General features: G+C 34.9%; 2 protein-coding genes across 2 annotated transcripts; one reads left to right on the top strand and one right to left on the bottom strand.

Moving 5' to 3' along the window:
• The first annotated feature begins 5,704 nt into the window (after window positions 1-5,704).
• LOC141679798 (glucan endo-1,3-beta-glucosidase 12-like) lies at window positions 5,705-14,564 on the top strand. Its single transcript, XM_074486192.1, has 3 exons — window positions 5,705-5,775; window positions 6,118-6,803; window positions 14,482-14,564. The coding sequence occupies exons 1-3, from the start codon at window positions 5,705-5,707 to the stop codon at window positions 14,562-14,564; spliced, it is 840 nt and encodes a 279-aa protein (XP_074342293.1).
• Window positions 14,565-23,458: 8,894 nt separating this feature from the next.
• Window positions 23,459-24,445, bottom strand: LOC141679797 (protein KAKU4-like). Its single transcript, XM_074486191.1, has one exon. It carries the CDS (start codon window positions 24,443-24,445, stop codon window positions 23,459-23,461), a length of 987 nt encoding a protein of 328 aa, XP_074342292.1.
• Between the last annotated feature and the right edge of the window lie 445 nt (window positions 24,446-24,890).

The following is a 24,890-nucleotide window of genomic DNA, read 5'->3' as shown; positions in this document are numbered from 1 at the left end:
CAAAATTTCGAAACCCAAAAACAGAATCCATGTATAATTATGGGCAGATTATGGAGATAACGAATCATACCTTTCAAGAGCTTAACTTTCACGAACTCAACGGAGATCCTAGCTATCACGCTTTGTGTCTACCTCTCGGAGAAACACCTCTATGGTATCCACACGACCACCTTCAAGAACGTCTCACGAACTTGACTACGAAATGGATGTACTAGCCTCCTTCTTGACGATCTGAATTGTCTATGCCTCTCTTTGCTGCTAGGGTTTTTCTCAAAAACGTATACACTCTTTAACCTATCATTATCTATTTATAATGGCTGATTAAAAAGGCCCATAACAGCAAAGCCCAACCCTAGTAGGTATTGGATTAAATAATAAAACGAATTTCTATTATTTAATTAATAACTAAGTCATACTTAATTATTATGGGCAAAAACATTCCTTTTAATTCGAATTTATATTATCTCAATTAAGTCTTACTTAATTATAATAAAATTCGAATAATCATCAATTAATTTAATTCCATAATTTAAATTAACTATTCCATTAAGTGCTCTATTTGTGCGACCCTATAGGCTATTATTTAATTGGAAATAATTTTATTCTCTAATAAAATTATAAACAATAAGCGGTATCTAGTAATACATCATTGTTTTCCCTATTAAACAATAATTAAATCGTGATTAGATAAAACCTTTCATGATTAATGTTTTTCGTGTAATATAATCCCTTTAACCATACATATTATAGATTAAACTCGAGGCATGTATTTAGTCATCCTCTTCAACATTTAATTCGGGTTTACTTGATCCATGAGTAGACTATCAAGACAAATCATTATTTGAGCATGGCCATGCTTTTATAATCTCACTCAATCAAGAGCCCAATAATATCTCTCCTAATTATAGGAGGGTTAAATTCTTTATCTATCATTCATATTTCTCATACGACTCATGATATACCCGATGTCCACTTTTATCATCACCCGATCAAAAGTAACTTTTAATGTAGTCAAAGTATATTAATCCTCGTATGGAAATATAATGATTTCAAGTCAAAGGATCATTACACCATTATCACTGTGAGTCTTTCTTATGACTTTATTAAACATGAAGAATCTCACTGTGGGTCTGTCCAGTACCATGTACTCTCACATGTACCTATGTATTGACTTTAGTATCCCCATACTTATAACCAATGAGATGTGGTTATCTTGTCAAATAACACATTAGTCTATCTATGTATTATTATTGTCCTATATAATAATACTTGACTAGGGACCTTTAAGAATATGATATATTATATAATCTCAAGTTCAAGTCATGTACTTAAACTATACAATTTGTATCATGATTCTAAGGACATTTATTATGCTAACAAAATATCGCAGTAATTAAGGTTATAATAAATACATTTATTGAATGATCAACTGACATAAAGATTTAAAAGAATAATGTATTGCCTCTAGGGCACCTACACTAACACAAACCATATGAACAAATCAAACAAAAGCACCTTGACAAGGTGTTGTCTGCTCAAATTGTGATAGATGCTCATGATAAGGATGATCTGAAAGAGAAATTGATCTTATTTCTCAATAATGGAATGACTTACAGACTAGCTGATACTGATGTACTAAAGAAGTTTGTCAGAGAGCTTCAACATATTCACTATCTTTTGGAAGTAAAATCTGATATTATAAGAAGATGGTCATAATACATTTTGAAGGCTATAAAAGATCTATTCATAATCTCTGGTACAAAGACTTCTCATTACAGTCTAATGATTACTGAAAATGATGAAAGAGAAATTCCTATGCTGAAGAAATCTGCTAAGGTGGAAGTTATTTTAAAAGGAAGATGCTTATGTTATAATGAAAACTCTTCACATCCTAAAGTTATCAGACTTGGTGATGGACTTGAAAGAACATCAATTCAAGCTCTCAGAACAATCATTTATCAAATTGGTGACAGTAAAGATGAAGAACTGATGCAGGTCAAAGCACAATTAGTTGAAGTTCTGGGAAAAGCTGAAGAAAAGCTGGTAAAAGATTTTGTTAAGAATTATTATGGATTCAGATTGATCCGGTGATGTTGGTAAAGTTGGATGTTCTGTAAGTTGTAATTGATAGTCTTATTAAACTCTTAATGCATTTGAACTTAAATGTTTTTGACATCATCAAATCTATTAACTTGTATATTTTTGCATAATTTACAAGTTGTGGGAGATTGTTAGATATATTTGAGATGTCATGTCTAATATGTTTAATGTTTAGTTTTCAGATCTTAACAAACAGGAAATATCAGTTATTACTGGAATCAGGACTTACTAGAAGTCAGGACTTAAGGATATCATGACTTAAGGTCATATCAGAACTTAAGTACGGGAGGACTTACAGTTAAGGAATGATGCTGATTAACAGTAGAAGATCGAGACTAAAACAAAGGAAGATATGCATGGAAAAAGTTAGAGGACTAAAAGAATTGTATAAGATATCTGATTGATATATTTTAGAAGACAGAATTATATTCCATATCAATTAGAAGTTATCTTGTAACTGTGTAGTATATAAATACAGCTTAGGTTTACACATATGTGTTATCATTATCGAGAAGATCATACATTGTAACCTAGCGGCTCTTAGTGATGTTTGTTCATCACTGAGAGAGAACAACAGTTCTTATTGTAACAGAGTTTATTCAATATACTTGATCTTTGTTACATATCTGTGTTAAATCGATTTGATTGTGTAAACACTGTATTCAACCCCCTTCCACAGTGTTGTGTGACCTAACAAACTAAATGATAAATTTAAGATATAATTGCTTAATACGATATTTATTTATTATTATATGTAAAAAGTAATTTGGACCAAATATTTCGATCACAATGTTGGAGTTGGTCAAAAATTTGGATAAGTATTTACATCAATAGGTGATCCAAATTTGAATTTTTGGATCATAAGTGTTAGAGATGGCCTTAGAGCATCTCCAAATAAAACTCCTAAACGAGTTACCGATTATTTGCTAGCCCTTCTCAAAATTTTAAGAGGCATCATTTACTCTCTATATTTAAGAGTCTCTCTCCTCTCTCTATTTAATTTTTTTATTATATAAATAAATTTCTTTCAATTATGAATCAATTTCCCATTTCTTTTAAGTATATTTTTTAATAAAATTTAACTTAAAAGATATAAATAGAGATGTTGTTGGACATGATGTGTAAATTTAATATCTTAAAACATTAAGAGACACTTGAGTATATATTTTTAATAAAAAATTAAGAATTTATCAGAGTTGCTCTTCATTTTCCCAAAAAATTTGTTTTTCTACCGCAGCCCCTACCATAAAAACAGGATATACCAGTACTCTGTTGGCTAGAAAAGAACGGGTAGATAAATGAAACTGTTGAAAGTGTCAATTTTTGACTTGGATGTGGGGGAAGAAACGTTGAAAATATCCTACTCATATTTTGTCTCAAACCCATTTACAAATCTTGGATTATTAGATCACTTTCGTTGACATAAATTATCATAATTCATGTTAAATCAGAATTCAGAATTACTTATATTTAGGTTATCTCAGCTGTTAAAAGAAATAATAATTGAGAATAATAATTTATAATTATGTCTCCCAAGATAATAACATAATGGCTGCAGATTCACTATGATGATATACTGGACAAACCCCACCGGCTAGAGGATGACCAATCAATTTCATTTTATTTTTCTCTTGAAAGTTAATCAATCTGGTTTTATTATTTCTAATTAGTTTTTTTTTAATTTTTATGTGTATTTTAAGATGAATAAAATGATTAGTTTAATAAATTATTTTTTAATTATTTTTTTCTAAATAAAATTATACATATTAAATTTTAATTCAAGAAAAATAAATTTTAAAAAAAATATATGAACCTATGATTTTTAGGCAGTTTAAATTACACAATACACGTAAAAAGATAAAGAATACGCGTAAAAAGGTAAAGTTACTTAGATTGAATTGACGGAGGGAGTATAAAATGAAGAGAATATGAATCAGAGAATCAGGTAAAGGTGCATGGTTTTTTCTAGAAGTCTGACAAAATAATTAGCCATCTGCTCTCTGTCTTATAAAGTCGAAATATATCAACAACGGTTTTCTCAACATAAAGATGTCTACATCTTCTTTTCAACACAAACTACAAAACTAGTCTTAGCTTCCGTGACGCGTGGCGTTTTAAAAGAAAAACTCCTCATTATTGTTTTTATTTTTATTTAATTTCGGCGGTCAATAGAAACGTAAAAGATAATTTCGTCACAAAAGGTTCTTGGTCTTTTTTTGAAAAATATCAAAATCTAAAAATATTTTTACAAAAATATTATCATTTTTCTAAAATATTTGCAAAAATATTTTTTAATTTGCAAAAATTTTATTTTTCCAAAGTAATTTGCAAAAATACGGTTTTTGGTAACTGTAATCAACTGCATGCAAGTTTTTACGAGTTTCTGCAATTACATGCAACTCTGTTTATACCTGGTTGATTTTGGTGTATTTCGTATTTTTGCAAAAAAAATCAGACGATAGTAAAATCGCAAAAAAACTTAGAAAAATTGGTATTTTTGGTAAATTCTCAAGATTGTTCTCAGAATTTGGTTAATTGAAAATTAATACAAATCAGATATTTTAATACTCCCTCCATACCTTTATCAAAAAACAAAATATTCCCTCCATCCTATTTTAATTATCACGTTTTAATTTGATCCGGTCAAATAGACTAAAATTTAACTGAAATTTATTAATATTTTATAAATGGACAAAATAAAAAAATTATATCACCAGAAATATCGGAAAGTAGATTTAATCTACTTTTAATATATAGTTTTTAGTTTTTTGAAATAATATAAGAGTAATGTTTAATTTCGGTCAAAAAATTGGTAAATTTGATTTATATAAAAGGAAATGTGACAAACCGACCAAAAAAAATGTGACAACTAAAATGGAATGGAGTGAGTATCAATTTTCTCGTGATTACAAATTTCGAGAATCAAATTTAATATGCTAATTGTCTAAGTTACCGATTTGTGATTTATTGAGAATTTATTTTTGAACTCAAAAGGAAAATTATTTTTTCAATTTATTGAGAAATTTTTAATCAAATATTTTATGGATGATTTTTGACTTTTTACTAATTATTGCAGATTTTGAAAATTAAAACTAATCATATACCAATTTGTGATTTATAGAGAATTTCTTAATCACATAATTTGTTGACAATTTTTACTTGACTCATGGACAATTTTAAAAAAATCGTCATATTTAGTAACCATGATTTTACTTGCCATAATAAAAAAAAATCCCCGACAAGCATGTAATTACGTTTTGATCAATTGCCTTCTAATGACTACATCAAGGAGTCAAGCATTGGATCTACATTTCATGTTATAGTAAAGCCAAATGTAAAGAGCAAACTAGTTGTAACATTTAGCCAAACAAGGCCTTATGTGTAACAGAATTCAGTTACTAGCATTGTACTATAAATAATTTCTCATCTCTGTAAACCAACTCTCAAGCTAATATACTACTTTTCATTTTACTGCATTTCTGTTCTTCTTGTTCATAACTCTATATGGTATCAGAGCAATTCGATCTAGAATTGTTAGTTTTCCGCACTTAATTCAACAAGAAAATCATAGAATCAGGATAAACACTTACAAAATATCAACTCGATGACGAGTTCTAAAGATTTAATGCAGTTGTATTATGCGATTTTGATGACGATTCCTAGGGTTTCGTTCTTGTACGTGTTCTTCAACTAATTCTTCTCGTTTCTTGGCGAATTCCGGAATTTCTTCGGCTTATTCATTCGTCTTCATTGTAAGACTTATCACTCATTGCTTGTTTACTTCATTTCGATTTGTAAAATTTTACTCATTGTAGTTTGAGATTAGTACCTGAGTTTTGTGATTTGTGATTGATTGCTTGCGAAACTATGAGGAAAAACACTTCATATGTTCACGTTGTTGCTAATGATAGTACTCAACATACACGTACACATGAGAATTCTTCAGATTCATTAGATTCAGACAGTTAAAATCAGAATTAGAACAACATAAAAAATATGCATCCTTTGTATCTTCAGAATATTGATCATCCTGGCTTATGAGGCCAATACTGACACGATTTCTTTAGATTATGTTTTGCTTCGTCCTAATGAAGGCGTGAAAGACTCTGGCAATGGGAATGTTTATATAAGCCTTTTTGAAGCCCAACTCGACGCTATTTTTGCAGCTCTTGATGCGTTGAATTTTAGTAATATTAAAGTTGTTGTTTCCGAGACTGGCTGGCCTTCTGCAGGCGGTGATACGGAATATGGTGCTGGAGCTGCCGATGCAGCAGCTTATAATGGGAACCTTGTGCACAGAGTACTCACTGGCGGTGGTACTCCCTTGAGGCCTAACTATACACTCAGCGTCTTTTTATTTGCCCTGTTCAACGAAAATAAAAAAAGTGGACCTGTTTCCGAAAGAAGTTATGGACTCTTTTATCCAAACACGCAGAAAGTTTACGAAATTCCACTGTCAATAGATGCATTGAATGTTACAATGTCAAATCCGACAAACAAAAGTAAAGCAAAGGTGCCAGTAGCATCACCGCGAGTGAATAAGGTTGCAAGTACAAACAGAGAGACTTGGTGTGTAGCTAATGTGGAGGCAGGGCAGGAGAAACTACAAAGTGCACTTGATTATGCTTGCGGTGAAGGCGGGGCTGATTGTAAGCCAATCCAGTCAGGTGAAACATGTTTTCACCCGGATACTCTGGAGGCCCATGCTGTTGGATTTTTAACGCAGCGGGGCATGGCAAAACACTTTTACACACACAAAATCCAAATAAAAGCATATATGATTTGAATAAAGCATATTATTATTATCCCATTTATTATTCTCATTAATAATTAAAACACCTTTTAATTATTAATCCTTTTTCTAAACACTTTAGAAATAATTCTCTCTCTTGATTTAATTTCCAAAAATTAAATCCTTAATTAATAATATTAAGAACTTTTCTTAATTAATTTATAATCAATTAAATCTCATTTAATCAATTATTGAATTTGCCAATTAATTATTTATTTCACAAATAAATAATTATTAGCCATTATTAATTAATTCCTCCACCAATAAATCATTCTCTTTTTATGGTGTGACCCTGTAGGTTCAATATTAAGCCGGTAGTAGAAATAAATAATAATAAAACTATTTTATCATTATTTATATAAATTCTCTAATTTATTAAATATGATTAATTAATTAATCACATTTATTCTACATCGTGAGTGATGCTTCTCAACATATCGCGACTATCCGGATAATATGAATTCACTGCTTAGAATACCAAGAACCTGTCAGTGAATAGTTACCGTACAATAAACTCCTTCTACCCTACAATGTCCCGATTAAATACAAGGCATGGATCTCGTGTCAAGCCTATCTAATTCAATCACTTTGCTTATCATTTACTATACGTAGTTCTATGCAAATTAGAAACTCTTTTCTAATTTCATTCACTCTGGCCAGAGATTCCTGAACTAGCATAAGTGGATCAGCCTTGAACATTCGCTTCCTTCACTGGAAGAGGTAGATCCTTTATTGATCATACACTATCTTCGTGTACAAATTCCTATACCCAGAAGAGCCCTAATAATTGTCCCTGGAGACTAAGAACTAAACCAAAGCATAGTTCAGTGTACACAAGATGACTATGATGACCTCAAGTCTAAGGATACTTGTACAACTATCACTAAGCGAACAACTGCTGACACGTGAGTGAACTCCATCAGTTATTCAGCTGGGCGAGTCATGTTCAGTGAACTTATTCTATAATAAGCACCTACATACTAGCTATAGTGTCACCACACAAATGTCTATGAGAACAGACATCCTTCATAATGAAGCAAGCATAGTATGTACCGATCTTTGCGGATTGTTAATTACCAGTTAGTAATCCTATGACCAGGAACTATTTAAGTTTAGAGTTATCATCTTTTTAGGTCTCACTATTATGATCTCATCATAATCCATAAAAAGCTTTACTCTAAACTATGGTATATCTTATTTAAACACTTAAATAGATAAAGCCCGTAATAAAAATAAAACAAGTCTTTATTAATATCAATGAAATCAAAACAGATTACATAAAAGTTATTCCTAAATCCTAATACATGATTGGACTTAGGACATATTCCTTTCAATCTCCCACTTGTACTAAAGCCAATCACTCTGGTATCTAATACCCATCTCATCTTTATGACGATCAAAGTGACTTTCAAAAAGTAGCTTTGTGAGTGGGTCTGCTATATTGTTGTGTGTGTCAACTCTAATTCAATACAATATAAGAAATGTTACCGCGCTCCCACTAACCCTTTTGTAGACGCATGGTTCATCCACGTTTTTGATAAAATCAAACTCTTTGATTGTCTCATCAAAACGGATGTTCCATCTACGAGAAGCTTGCTTTAAACCACATTAATCGCAAGCAAAATCCGAACTGATTTTAACAGGGCTACTTGTAAAAGTTTCATCAAAGTCAATCCATTGCCTTTGTTTGAATCCTTTTCCCAAAAGTCTGGCCTTATAGGTCTCCACCTGGCCATCTGCTATAATCTATCTTTTGTATACCGTATACATAGATTCCATTCTGGATTTCATGGCACTATGCCATTTCTCTGAGTCAACACTACTCATAGCCTCATTATAGGTCACAGGGTCGTCATCATCAATGATCGACAACTCATTGTCATTCTCAATGACAAGGCCATATTACCTCTCAGGTTGGCGAGACACTCTCCCTGACCTATGAATGGGCTGTTCCACAAAAGGTTGTTCAGTCAGAACAGGTGTTTCCACTTGATCCGTAGTAGTTTGTGCTTCTTGAACTTCATCAAGTTCAATTTTGCTCCCACTGTTTCCTTCAAGGATAAACTCCTTTTCCAAGAAGGTAGCATGTCTGGAGACAAACACCCGATGATCGGTGTAAAAGTAATACCCTAAAATCTCTTTAGGATATCCCACAAAACTACATTTTACGGATCGATATTCTAGCTTATCTGGGTCAACTTACTTGACATAAGCTGGACATCCCCAAATCTTAACGTGTTTAAGACTTGGTTTCCTTTCTTTCCATATCTCATACGAAGTTTGAGGAACAGATTTGGAAAGCACCTTATTCAGTAAATATGCTGAGGTTTCCAATGCATAACCCCATAGGAATACTGGAAGATTTGCATAGCTCATCATGGACCGAACTATGTCTAACAAAGTTCGATTTCTCCTTTCAGATACCAATCTGGAGGAGTCCACTGGGAGACTATACCATTTACTTTGAGATAATCTAGAAACTCTCCGTTAAAGTATTCACCACCTCGATCTGATCGAAGAGTTATAATACTATGTTTGGTTTGTTTCTCCACTTCATACTTATATTCTTTGAACTTTTCAAAGGCCTCAGACTTGTGTTTCATCAAACACATATCTGAATCCAGATCTATCATCTATGAAAGTAATGAAGTATGAAATCCACCCATGGCTTGCTTAGACATTGGTCCACATACATCTGTGTGTACCATTCCTAGCAAATTTGCAGCCCTCTCTCCATGTCTACTAAATGGAGACTGCAGTGCCCCTATAAAGTGAGATTTTCATCATCCCTTTTCTTTTATTAGTTTGTTCAATCTGAAGTAAATTATGTCACATATATACAGACCATTATTTAAAGTACCACGTCCATAAAGAATATTATCTCTAAGAATATAACATTCACTATTCTCAATAATAAATGAAAAATCCACCCAAGTCTAACATGGGAATAATATTCCTCACAATCGAGGGAACAAAATAACAATTATTTCAAACAATAGTCTTGCCCGTAGGCCTATGTAAATGAAATGATTCTACATCTTCAGCAGCAACTCTTGCTCCATTTTCATCAGTAGAATCACCTCCTCTTCCTCAAGAGTCCTACTTCTCCTTGGTCCCTGCAATAAATTGCAGATATGAGAACCACAGGCGGTATCTAATACCCAAGTAGAAATGACATATTCACTTCTATCATGAACATACCTAAATCAGAAACGGTAGTCTCACTACCCTTCTTCTTCAATTCTGCAAGGTAAACCTTGCAGTTCCTCTTCCAGTGCCCCACCTTGTTACAGTGAAAGCAAACAACTTTGCTCTCGGGGTCTTCAGCTTTTGGTGGAACCGGCGTTTTCTCACCTACTTTCTTCTTCTTGGAAGAGTTCCTCTTCCTTTTCTTAGGATTGGAACCTTCACCAATTAGAAGAACAGAACTCTTCTTAGGGGGGAAATTCGATTCCGCAGTCTTCAACATGTTGTGGAGTTCAGGCAGGCTGACATCCAACTTATTCATGTGAAAGTTCACAACAAACTGCGAGAACGAACTCGGAAGCGATTGCAAGACCAAGTCTTGGCTCAACTCCCCATCCATGGCAAAACCAAGTTGTCCAAGACGTTCAATCAAATTGATCATCTTAAGTACATGGTCATTCACAGATGATCCCTCAGACATCCTACAACCGAACAGCTTCTTCGATATCTCATATCGAGCTGTCCTCCCCGCCACATCATACAACTCTTGTAGATGCATGAGGATAGTGTAAGCATCCATATGCTCATGTTGCTTCTGTAGCTCAATGTTCATGGAAGCTAGCATGATGCATTGAGCAACATTTGCATCATCTATCCACTTACGATACACAACATGTTCATCATTATGTGCATCACTAGCAGGTTCAGTAGGCTTCGGTGAGTCAATCACGTATTCCAGCTTCTCAATCCTGAGAACAATTCTCAAGTTTCGAAGCCAGTCAGCATAATTAGGACCAGTCAATTTGTGAGCATCCAGTATGCTCCTGAGTGATAGTGCAGAAGACATAACGTACAAAGTAAATCTGTAAATGATAAACACATAACAACACTTAGCAAATATTTGATTTCATTTCAAAACACTATATGAATCGGGTCTTTATTCATAAGTGGCTCCCACTAGTTTTCCTAATTTATTCAACCCCTACATGAAAAATTAAGCATTCATAAAGCTAGTGGGAATAGGGATCCTACATTCCATTACACGACCCCGGCTGTAGCATGAACCGCCATGTAATGTTCAATAGGCAGAAAAATCTTGTCAATTACATCTCATGTTATTCCCTTATCAAACTTTAGCCTCTTGAATAATTGAGTCTCGGCTGTAGCATGACAAACTCAATATTCTAAGTCAAGTCTAACCCAACATTCCGTACAGTTGAATCAGTCCCCAAAGGCCCAGGGCTGTAGCACGTACCGACCTTTAGATTCTTATTCAAAGTACACATCTCTATGTAATAGACAAGTATTTCTTATTTCGAATCAAAGCCCTCGGCTGTAGCACGAACCGACAATGATTCAAAAATAAGAACTACTTTTCTATCATGTTGGAAGGCTATGACCGACACAAGCCCGTTGTATCATTGGCCAATTACTACTTGATATTATTTAATTTTAGAGGGATTATATTATGTTACAATCATAATCATATTATAAAGAAATTCTTCCTTTTAAATTAAATATTTCAAATCAATAATCAATAATCAGATGATTCCCAGATCGGGTGGAGCATTGTCAAGAGGCGTCACTTAATAACCCTTTCTTACAGATAGAAATCTGTTGTTGACAGAATCATCCTTTCTCTCATATCGAAAATTCACATTCAATTACGTGTTTCACAAACACAAGAATCTCATGATTGTATTGATAATATTGTTCTTAAGATTATGAAACAATTTCACTATACTAGGTTGTCTAACAAACGCCTTATGTTTATTTAAGTTCACCTAAATCTATCATCGCATGATAAACTAAGCATATATCACATATATCAACATGAATAAACATCAAGGTAGGCATGTTACATCATCTAGCATATTGTTCTAAGCAATATACATCTCTATGTATCACATGAAGAATTTAAAAGCAATTTAAACAGTTAAAAACAGCTTAAAAACACTTCTGTTAGCTATAAACAGTTCGAAACAATTTCATAAAATATCATATAATATACCATTAGAAGCGTCTCGAAAAGACGAATCCAACGGCACCAAAATCACCCCATTCTGAGCTTCCACGCACCCGCATGCGCCCCGAGAAGATGTCCCACGCGCCGCCACGCGCACACGCGCTGTCAGGCGCGTGTCAAACCTCCCCCACGCGCGCCCACGCGCCCCTACCCCCTATGCTGACGTCAGCATGACGTCATCTGATGACGTCAGCATAACGTCACCAGCGCGTGTCTTCCACGCGCCGCGCGTGGCACGCTAGCGCGTGAGCCCCACGCGCGCGTGGTCGACGCGCGATCCTTTGTCCTGTTATCAGTCGCCGCCTTTTCCTCGATCGCCGTGCTGTCAGACCTGTCTTTCTGTACCGCAGCACATCACATGTGCTTTGTCTCCTTCTTTTAATTCCGTGCATTCAACAGGGACACACAGATGCATATACTTACAAATAATAAATATATATATGATTTATCTAATTACGAATTTAATTGCAAGATCTTCAAAAATTCATAATAAAAAATCTATACATCCTAAAATTATGAAAAAAATAACCAGACGATCTACAACACTTGTAGAACCCAGATCAATATTCAAAATTATTCTGAGAAACGATTTCTTATCAGACAAAATTAATCCATAATATAACTTGTAAAAATCATAATTAATTCATACAAGCACATAAAATTCTGAAATTTTTTACCACAGATCTATATGCATACAACCTATGCTCTGATACCAATGTTGGATTTTTAACGCAGCGGGGCATGGCAAAACACTTTTACACACACAAAATCCAAATAAAAGCATATAAATCGTGAATAAAAATTCGAGGGATCGAATCTAACCTTTTAAAATTAATTCGGAGACAACGATCAGAGATCCTTAGCAGTTGCTCCTCAAGTGTGAAGCACTCCACCGGTATCCACCAAGAAAACGACTTTTAGGAGGAGGAGGAGGTGGAGAGAATTTGGTTTTCTGAAACTTTTGGGTTTCTTGGGTTAGAATAAAATAGGGTCTATAATAGTGTATTTATAGGCAAAATTTTCAGCTGAAATTTTCCCATAAATATTATTATTATTATCCCATTTATTATTCTCATTAATAATTAAAACACCTTTTAATTATTAATCCTTTTTCTAAACACTTTAGAAATAATTCTCTCTCTTGATTTAATTTCCAAAAATTAAATCCTTAATTAATAATATTAAGAACTTTTCTTAATTAATTTATAATCAATTAAATCTCATTTAATCAATTATTGAATTTGCCAATTAATTATTTATTTCACAAATAAATAATTATTAGCCATTATTAATTAATTCCTCCACCAATAAATCATTCTCTTTTTATTGTGTGACCCTGTAGGTTCAATATTAAGCTGGTAGTAGAAATAAATAATAATAAATCTATTTTATCATTATTTATATAAATTCTCTAATTTATTAAATATAATTAATTAATTAATCACATTTATTCTACATCGTGAGTGATGCTTCTCAACATATCGCGACTATCCGGATAATATGAATTCACTGCTTAGAATACCAAGAACCTGTCAGTGAATAGTTACCGTACAATAAACTCCTTCTACCCTACAATGTCCCGATTAAATACAAGGCATGGATCTCGTGTCAAGCCTATATAATTCAATCACTTTGCTTACCATTTACTATGCGTAGTTCTATGCAAATTAGAAACTCCTTTCTAATTTCATTCACTCTGGTCAGAGATTCCTGAACTAGCATAAGTGGATCAGCCTTGAACATTCGCTTCCTTCACTGGAAGGGGTAGATCCTTTATTGATCATACACTATCTTCGTGTACAAATTCCTATACCCAGAAGAGCCCTAATAATTGTCCCTGGAGACTAAGAACTAAACCAAAGCATAGTTCAGTGTACACAAGATGACTATGATGACCTCAAGTCTAAGGATACTTGTACAACTATCACTAAGCGAACAACTGCTGACACGTGAGTGAACTCCATCAGTTATTCAGCTGGGCGAGTCATGTTCAGTGAACTTATTCTATAATAAGCACCTACATACTAGCTATAGTGTCACCACACAAATGTCTATGAGAACAGACATCCTTCATAATGAAGCAAGCATAGTATGTACCGATCTTTGCGGATTGTTAATTACCAGTTAGTAATCCTATGACCGGGAACTATTTAAGTTTAGAGTTATCATCTTTTTAGGTCTCACTATTATGATCTCATCATAATCCATAAAAAGCTTTACTCTAAACTATGGTATATCTTATTTAAACACTTAAATAGATAAAGCCCGTAATAAAAACAAAACAAGTCTTTTTAATATCAATGAAATCAAAACAGATTACATAAAAGTTATTCCTAAATCCTAATACATGATTGGACTTAGGACATATTCCTTTCACATGCGTCATACGCGTTCAACAGTTATTACCAGATAATGTCTCGTGCTGGTGGGAGTTGTTATTGTTGGGAACCACGGACTTAGGGTGTTACTACGTTTTACGATAAAGATTACGAAAAGAGGATTACCTTGTTAATGGTTGATTCCACGCTCTTCTATTGTATTCCCAAATTCCCTTGAGCGAAGTGTGGCCTCCGTCTTCTCAAGTTATCCTCTCTTCTTGCTCCTTGGTGGCTACAATATATTTTCACACAATCCCAAGCAAGAAGAGAATAAGAATATATATAGGCTAAAATAGGGACCATGGATAATTAGGTTGGGCCTTCTAATTACATCTTGAGCCTAGCCCAATGTAATTAAATATTAATTCAATCCACTAAAGAATTAATATTTGCACTACCTTTCCTAATACCGTAATTTAATTAATTCGGTTCCAATATTATTTGCTTATTAAATTCCCCATGTTTAAATTATCATATGTCCATTAATTAAATAAATTACTGATAATTTATTTAATTAATATCTTTTATCCTTGATCATCCACTCAACCTTTATTTAATTATGCCAGTATAAATTCCACCTGCAGGGTTTTACATAATTAAATCTTTTTGAGCTTTCAAGGGGACATCATTAACCCGAATATTATCAGGACATGGATTCCTTCAATAAATAATATCCACCATGTATATAATTCCATCACCCAAAATATAATGATATAATTCAAAAGAATTATTTCATATATAAATCAAAGCATGTAAATAATATACACGTGTCAATTACTATTTCCGGATTAAGAACCTAAGCATTAATAATAACATAGAATCTTAGTTCTCCTTCTTAATCAGTATTAAGGGAACAATTCTAAATTTGATCTTGTTCAATATACACAAAGTATACTAGTATTATTTATTAGTCAATATTAACTAATCTAAATAATACTACAGTCATACCAGTGGATTGTCCAACACCACCTGTGATGTGAACCTTATTATATTATATAACCGTATCTAATATTCTGTATCCCATTTGATACTAGATTGTTCACAATATATAATATTAGACAACATGTAAACATTCAAATGATTCTCAAATAAACTGGCCAGAAATAAATGTACATACTTCAAATAAATATTTTCAGTATACACTAACAATCTCCCACTTATACTCAAAATATTCTATGTGTACATCAGTGTTTATTTAATCCACTATTACATAAAAATCTATGTGTCCATCCATCTGACTCCTATCGCTTCCACATGCTTGTCAAAAACCTTGGTTGGCAAGCTCTTTGTGAAAGGATCTGCTCGGTTGTCTTCTGATGATATGTGAGCCACAACTATATCCCCTCGCTTTACGATTCCTCGTATGAGATGATACTTACGTTCAATATGTTTAGCCGCTTTGTGGTTTCGCGGTTCCTTTGAATTTGCCACAGCACCAGTGTTATCACAATACACCGTCAAGCTCCTAGGCAAATTAGGTACCACATCTAAGTCCAAAAGGAAGTTCCTGAACCATACAGCCTCCTTGGCAGCCTCAGAGGCCGCCACGTACTCGGCCTCCATGGTGGAGTCTGCAATGCATTTCTGCTTTACACTCCTCCATATAACGGCTCCACCTCCCAAAGTAAAAACATATCCCGAGGTTGATTTCCACTTATCCCTATCTGATTGGAAATCTGAATCAGTATATCCCAAAGGAAATAGATCTGAGGCCTTGTAAATTAACATATACTCCTTAGTCCTTCTCAGGTACTTGAGTATAGTTTTTACTGCACTCCAATGTTCCTGACGTGGGTTCGACTGATATCTACTAACCATGCCTACAGCAAAGCAGATGTCAGGCCTCGTACATAACATAGCATACATTAAGCTTCCACATGCTGAAGCATAAGGAACTGCTTTCATGCTCTCTATATCCTTTGGTGTCGAAGGACACTGCTTCTTAGATAGAGCAACTCCATACTTAAAAGGTAAAAAACCTTTCTTGGAGTTCTGCATGTTAAAACGAGCTAATACTTCATCAATGTAGGGCTCTTGAGATAAAGCCAACATCCTTTTCTTGCGATCCCTTATAACTTTGATCCCAAGGATGTATGCCGCTTCACCTAAGTCCTTCATGTCAAATTGTTTGAACAACCATGCCTTTACTGATGACAACATCTCAACATTGTTTCCAATGAGTAAAATATCATCTACATATTGTACTAGAAAAACCACTGCATTACCTTCACTTCTCTTATACACGCACGATTCGCTTGGACTTTGATTAAATCCATATGACTGGACTGCCTGATCAAAATGAATATTCCAGTCTCTAGAAGCTTGTTTAAGTCCATAAATAGACCTCTTAAGCTTACATACCAGATGCTCTTGGCCTTCCTTAATGAATCCTTTTGGTTGCTGCATATAGATGGTTTCTTCAAGACTTCTATTAAAAAAAGCTATCTTGACATCCATTTGCCAAATCCCATAATCGAGATGAGCTGCTATAGATAAAAGAATACGGATTGACTTAAGCATGACTACCGGTGAAAAGGTTTCCTCATAATCGATACCTTCTTTCTGAGTATACCCTTTCGCAACAAGTCTTGCTTTCCAGGCTTTCACCTTTTTATCTAATCCCCTCTTTTTCTTTTAGATCCACTTTCATCCAATAGGTTTTATACCTTTGGGTGGTTCCACGAGCTCCCAGACCTGATTAGAATACATTGATTCTATCTCAGATTCCATCGCCTTTTGCCAAAGATCTGCATCTTTGTCTTGTACTGCCTCTACGTATGTACGGGGATCATCTTCATGTTCACCAGGGACCAAGTCTGAAGACTCTCCCAAAAACATGAATCTATCAGGCTGTTGAACAACCCTCCCACTACGACGAGGCACTGGTACGGTATTAGTGACAGGTTGTACATTATGTTGTGGTTGTTCTACTTGTACTATAGCTTCATGGGTATTATTTGTCCCTCCCACTAGTTCCTTTAAAATGACACTACTCATGAGTTTGTGATTCATTATATAGTCCTCCTCCAAGAATCTTGCATTGGTGCTAACAATGACATCCCGATTCTTCGAACTATAAAATAAATATCCTTTCGTTCCCATGGGGTAGCCTACAAACAACCTTACTTCTGTACGAGATTCTAACTTAGTCGCGTTCTTGTTCAGCACATGTGCTGGACAACCCCATATTCGAATGTCTTAGACTCGGTTTATCCCCGGTCCACAATTCTAAGGGGGTTTTAGGAACCGACTTAGAAGGTACTAAGTTCAGAAGATAAGCTGCTGTCTCTAAGGCATGTCCCCAAAATGACTTGGGTAAATCCGAATAACTCATCATCGATCTAACACTCTCTAAAAGAGTCTGGTTCCTTCTCTCTGCTACACCGTTCTGCTGGGGTGTGCCTGGTGCAGTTAACTGGGATTCTATCCCATTTTCTGATAAATATTCCCTAAATTCTCCAAGCAAGTATTCGCCACCACGATCTGATCGTAGTGACTTGATACTTTTATTAAGTCGCTTCTCCGTTTTAGCTTTGTACTCTTTGAACTTATCAAAGCACTCAGACTTACGGTGCAATAAATAAACGTACCCATATCTAGAATAATCATCAATGAAAGTGACAAAATATTCATAACCACCTCTTGCTTGGATATTCATGGGTCCACATAAATCAGAGTGAACCAATTCTAACAGTTGTTTGGCTCTATTCCCTTTTTCCTTGAAAGGTCTATTAGTCATTTTACCTTCCAAGCAGGAATCACAAACTGGAAATGGCTCCACTGCCAATGAGCTTAAAGGCCCGTCTACTACCAGTCTTTGAATTCTCCTCAAGTTAATATGACTTAATCTCAAGTGCCAAAGATATGTTTGGTTCAAACTAGAAGGTTCCTTTCTTTTAGTAGAGTTAGAAGATGTGTTGTTCAATTCCCTAAATTGCAGTTACAGTGCAGGTTGACTAGGATTAATTATATACAAATTGTCTTGCAATGTACCAGAACATATAATTCGTTTATTCATCATAATAGAAACATTACGATCCAAACAAACATTATAACCATCCAAAGCAAGTTTAGAAACTGAAACTAAATTCCTTCTAAAAGAAGGTACATAAAGACAATTGTTCAAAACCAAAATCCTATCAGAACCAAAAGATAAATGAATAACTCCTACTGCAACTACTGCTACTTTCGTAGCATCTCCCATGAACACGTATATCTCACCATCTCTAAGCATTCTGGATAGTTGGAACCCCTGCATAGAATTACAAACATGATCAGTGGCTCCTGTATCTACACACCAAGTGCTCGTAGATATAGTCGCTATAAATGTTTCTGTAACTAGAGAAAGAGACATACCAGTATTGTTTGTCTTCTTAGGAAGAGGACAATCCTGTTTCCAGTGACCTGACTGTTTGCATCTGAAGCACTTTCCCTTCGGCTTTTTCACACCACCCCGAACTCCCACTGCCTTCACAGCTTTCTGTGTCTGAGCCTTTTTCTTCTTCTTAATACCTTTTGGCTTAGAGGAAGAACCTTTCTCAGCCACATTCACTTGAACACTCTGCCGAAATAATCCTTCAGCTGCCTGAAGTTCTGTCAGCAGTTCCGCGAGACTATACTGCCTCTTGTTCATGTTGTAATTCAAGCGGAACTGCTCAACACTCTTGGACAAGCTCATAAGGATAATGTCAATCTGGGTTTCCCCGTCAAGTTCAGCACCAATGATCTCTATCTCATTCAGATGAGACATCATCTTGAGAACATGATCCCTTACAAGTGTGCCTTCAGCCATCTGAGTGTTCATTAAAGCCTTCATGGCTACTTGCCTAGCATCCCTATTCTGATCTCCAAAAAGTTCCTTAAGATTAAAGAGCATATCTGAAGCAGTGGCCATAGACTGATGCTGATGCTGCAAAACACCCGACATTGCTGCCAGAATGTAACATCGCGACATTTCATCAGCCTTAATCCGCCGTTTATAATACTCTTTCTCATCTTCAAGAGCATCAACAGCAGGCTATTCAGGCTTGGGTTCATAAGTGCAAAACTTGTACTCCTCAGCAGTCAACACAATGTCCAAATTTCGTTTCCATTCAATATAGTTAGGTCCGGTAAGTTTGTTATCCTTAAGTATGGTGAATAGTGGATTAAAACCCATTTTATCCTGAGAATCATGCATAAAAACATCACATAAATAAGGGTGCATTAATTATTAAGATCTATTGATTCCTCTAACAATTATTAAAATTTAATGCACTAACATATAAACACCATAAGCTTCTGGTACGCCACGATGTGTGACATGTATACCACCTAATTTTGTTTAAATGTTACTTCGGTCCTATTACTAAACAATATGCCACGTTGGGGTGGACTATATTATTTTTCATAGCTAAGTGTATACCATCATCAAATCTTAAATTATTCAAAATCTATGGAACTTGGTACGCCACGATGGGTGGCGTGTATACCTTCCAATATTCGTAATTTTGCCTTGAATAGAATACTTCAATTCAATATTCATCAATGGTTTGATTTCCAGATAGTGGAGGAGTCACATCGGTCTCGCTTAAAACCCACAGCCTTACAAGTTCGATGAACCCGTTTTTGACAAAATCGCCCCAAATCAGAAATAAAGAAAATCTGTATTTATTCCTTTCAAAATTTATTAATTTAAGAAGTTTGTTCTAGTAATTTCTATAACATTCTAGACACCATAAATTACATGCCACGATGGGTGACGTATATATAATTTATATTCGTCTTTATGTTAAATTACCTACAACCAATAATGGAGACCATGAGATTTAATTTCATATTAATTCCCTCTCCCACTTAGAATTTTTTTTATTAAAATTGAGGAATTTTAAAATTAAATGGGGCCCTATATTGTTATAATTATGTCTAATCATGCATTCAAAATACACACATAATTTTAGCAACATATAACATTTAATTAAAGCAATAAATAAAATTTATGTCCATGTCGTCCTAATTAAGTTAAACATGCAATTTTAAAATAATTACACACATAATTAACGACACACATAATCAATAAATTAAAGCAATAATTAAAATTTAATGGAAAAAAATAAAATAAATTTTCCACTATTATGGCCCTTGAAAAAAAAATCCAGCTCTCAAAAAAAATCTGCCCCAAGCGCGCCCCGACGCCCCCAGCAGCCCCAGCAGCCCCAGCAGTCCCAGCTGCCGCAGCGGCCCCAGCAGCCCCAGCTGCCGCAGCGGCCGCAGCGCACGCGCACCTGTTGCTTTTCTGTGAGTTTTGTTTTGATTTTGTTCGATCCAAACATCAACAGCAGCCCCTTGTAATCGCACAGCGGAACAAAAAACTACCGGAATTGATTTCCGATCGCACATAACTATTACAAAATACCCGGAACAATTACAAAAAAAATAGATCTAATACAAAACTAATTTTGTAAAATCTATTCTAACACGATCAACCCTTGTGTAAATTACAACCACGATTAAACCACGTGGAAACCAAAACAAAAATTAACCACGATTAAACCACGTGGGATCCAAACACATAATTAAAATATACATGGCCATAATAGTGGATTAACAACCTGCATCAAAACCAATACAAGCAAAACACTATATACACGCATATATAATTACGACATGGACATTATATCATAAAACGTAGAACCCATTACCAGGCTCTTGATACCAATTGTTGGGAACCACGGACTTAGGGTGTTACTACGTTTTACGATAAAGATTACGAAAAGAGGATTACCTTGTTAATGGTTGATTCCACGCTCTTATATTGTATTTCCAAATTCCCTTGAGCGAAGTGTGGCCTCCGTCTTCTCAAGTTATCCTCTCTTTTTGCTCCTTGGTGGCTACAATATGTTTTCATACAATCCCAAACAAGAAGAGAATAAGAATATATATAGGCTACAATAGGGACCATGGATAATTAGGTTGGGCCTTCTAATTACATCTTGAGCCTAGCCCAATGTAATTAAATATTAATTCAATCCACTAAAGAATTAATATTTGCACTACCTTTCCTAATACCGTAATTTAATTAATTCGGTTCCAATATTATTTGCTTATTAAATTCCCCATGTTTAAAATATCATATGTCCATTAATTAAATAAATTACTGATAATTTATTTAATTAATATCTTTTATCCTTGATCATCCACTCAACCTTTATTTAATTATGTCAGAATAAATTCCACCTGCAGGGTTTCACATAATTAAATCTTTTTGAGCTTTCAAGGGGACATCATTAACCCGAATATTATCAGGACATGGATTCCTTCAATAAATAATATCCACCATGTATATAATTCCATCACCCAAAATATAATGATATAATTCAAAAGAATTATTTCATATATAAATCAAAGCATGTAAATAATATACACGTGTCAATTACTATTTCCGGATTAAGAACCTAAGCATTAATAATAACATAGAATCTTAGTTCTCCTTCTTAATCAGTATTAAGGGAACAATTCTAAATTTGATCCTGTTCAATATACACAAAGTATACTAGTATTATTTATTAGTCAATATAAACTAATCTAAATAATACTACAGCCATACCAGTGGATTGTCCAACACCACCTGTGCTGTGAACCTTATTATATTATATAACCGTATTTAACAATCTAATATTCTGTATCCCATTTGATACTAGATTGTTCACAATATATAATATTAGACAACATGTAAACATTCAAATGATTCTCAAATAAACTGGCCAGAAATAAATGTACATACTTCAAATAAATATTTTCAGTATACACTAACAGTTATTTTGTTAAAGAAATAATAATTGTGTTTTTAGGATTATGGTGTGCAGTCAAGGTGTTTGATGCATAGCCTGAACTAATGATTCTTCAATTTGCAAGTTCCCTAAAAGGTACTATTGGCTTTAAACCAGCACAACCAACTATTCATGTAACCGCAGTTACACAGTCAGGATGATGGGCAACCTCACTGACGCCCTGTTCCCCAGCAACTATCTCAGGCTTGCGTTTGCGCTGCTGAACACTGAATTCTCATTCCAATTGTCACCCCAAAATCCTTCCTTTTATACCGAATATAAAAGCCCGATGAGAAGGGTGATGGAGAAGATGAGTTTGTTCCTATTATCATAAGGCCAGGGCATATCACATTCGCTTTGACCCTCTGAAAGAAGGAGAAGTTGTCTCAACAAAATCAAGCATCTGTGGCAACACTGCAGTGGAATGGAATTACCAACAAGAGAAAAGGGCAGAAATGAGGTATAGATAATGTGAGTAAAAGGGACAATGATATTGTATTATATCTGTCTCTATATCTATATATTTGTGTCCCTCAATCCTCTGCTCTCATAAAGACTATACTACCCTCCTTACTCCTTAATATTTTTTTTGAACACTAAATCTCGCAATAAAAAACTTGAAAGAAAGGCCAGAACCAGCAAATTATTGTCTAGATTTTACACCTCAACTGAGTTTTACTTTCAAATACAACCTACATATTTGCTAAAAGTGGAGATTATCTAGCCTAATATACAATTTTAAATTATACAGGCACATCCATTCAATGACGTCATTTCCCTTTCACCCTTCTTTGGTTTCTGCTGGATTTTCTCTCTTGAAGCTTCTCATTCAAGTTCCTAGTAACTGGCATACCATTCTTCATATCTACTTGGCGGCCCGGATCTTTCAAGTCCCGGGAGCCATCAGCAGTGCTAATGATGTCATTTATGAGTGGAATTTCAAGAGAAGCTTCACTTGAAAAGGCACATACTTCATCTATAGAGATACTAGTGGTTGGCTTATTGTCAGGTTTCTTGGGAAGCTGCTCTATATCCATGCCTTTTGATAAACTAAATTTTAGAGATGCTGAACTATTAGCATTTGGCTGTCCACTGTTACTGACATTAATATTCGCAGTAACAGTTTCAACTTTTGAGTTTGTATCATTTGTTGCATCATGTTGCTTCGCTAAATGCTCCAAACTGATTGACTGGTGAGAATCAGTGGTGGTGCCCAAAGTAGGATGGATGTATCAGGAATAGTGGAAAATTGTTCAGCTTGCAAATGATCTTTTTTCATCCCCAAAGCAGAACCTTTGGAGTCGTGGATAGTACAGGATCCAACAACCAAGTCGACAGATGCATCTAAAGGTTCTATTTCAGGTAAAGATTTTGACACATTCACCTTGTCACTACTATCATCAGGCACAACAGAACTTTGGCTTTTTTTATGATCTGAAGTAAATGATGAAAGATCTATTCTTGAGGATGGGATGCGTAGCATCTCTTCTGTTGCTTTGGAACGTACTTTCCGTATCTCGTCCTGGATTGTCCAAGAACCAGCAGAAAGAGTACCTCTTTTCTGAGCAGAGGAAAATGAACTGCCATCAACAGAAGATAATTTTTCATCTTTAAAGTGGTCAATGACCATTGGTGAAGGTGTTCTTGATCCAGAGTTCCTCAAAGAAGGAGAGGCCCAAGGAGGGCGAGCTTGCATATAGGATTTAGCCACACCCACAGGTGAGCCCTTGTTGATTTGGGCAAGCATATCGGACTTGGAACTTGATCCTGTTTTCTTTTCTTCCAACCAATATTTTGCTTCCATGACCGCTTTACCGCATCGATCAGGAGTATCATAACTTCTGCTAGGTGTCTCCATTAAACCAGCACCCTTTCCCTCTTCCATAGTGGAACAATCTACAACCCGTGACCTAATAATCTCTATCAGTTTGTTAGACTCTTCCCTGGAAAATGTCTCCTGAAGAAGTAGCTTTTCAATAACCCAATTTGGGCTCTTTACAGAAAGTTGAGGTTCCTCTCCATTATTTATCTCTGTTGTTGTATTATCCTTCTTGAAAGGGATGTCATCATCGCAGCTAGCTACATCATCTTCATCTTCGGAATCATCATTATCGGAGATTGAATTAGTGTCAGTCATGAAGGTGAAAAGCTTCATCGCACCTTTTATAATGATTCTAGAAGTATTGGGGATAACATGACCTATAAGCCAATTAATACTTGAATTCTCCAGCGGAGGTGGCGGAGGGAGGTCGTACGGTGTTTTTGCGACGGCGAAACGGCGATCTGGCGCCGGCGGAGGCGGTTAATGCCCTAGAATGAGGGGTTGTGTCATCCATTGAGAAGAGACCGTTGAGAAACTGCATATGTTTTTTTTATCTTCAAGCCAAGAGTTTCACTTTGTTCTCGCTCATTGGCTTGAGGGGGAGTATTAAGGAGTAAGGAGGGTAGTATAGTTTTTAACTAGCCTTCTATATATATGTACTAATGATGTAGTTGTGGAACCGAATTAAGAAGAAACAATGTAGCCATTTTTGGTGAAAGCTATGTAAATATATTGTCACTTCTTTGTTCATCTCTTTGTCTTTAATTACTTGTTTTTG

The sequence above is a fragment of the Apium graveolens genome, chromosome 8 (assembly GCF_009905375.1).
Source record: "Apium graveolens cultivar Ventura chromosome 8, ASM990537v1, whole genome shotgun sequence".
Lineage (NCBI taxonomy): Eukaryota > Viridiplantae > Streptophyta > Magnoliopsida > Apiales > Apiaceae > Apium > Apium graveolens.
This window is presented reverse-complemented; position numbering and strand designations above follow the sequence as displayed.

Excerpts from the sequence above, each read along its gene's own strand:
- LOC141679797 (XM_074486191.1), bottom strand. The coding sequence starts at position 24,445 with ATGAAGCTTTTCACCTTCATGACTGACACTAATTCAATCTCCGATAAT.
- LOC141679798 (XM_074486192.1), top strand. The coding sequence starts at position 5,705 with ATGACGAGTTCTAAAGATTTAATGCAGTTGTATTATGCGATTTTGATG. Across the intron at positions 5,776-6,117 it reads ATTCCTAGGGTTTCGTTCTT|AATATTGATCATCCTGGCTT; the intron begins GTACGTGTTCTT and ends TTGTATCTTCAG. Across the intron at positions 6,804-14,481 it reads CCCGGATACTCTGGAGGCCC|ATGCGTCATACGCGTTCAAC; the intron begins ATGCTGTTGGAT and ends TATTCCTTTCAC.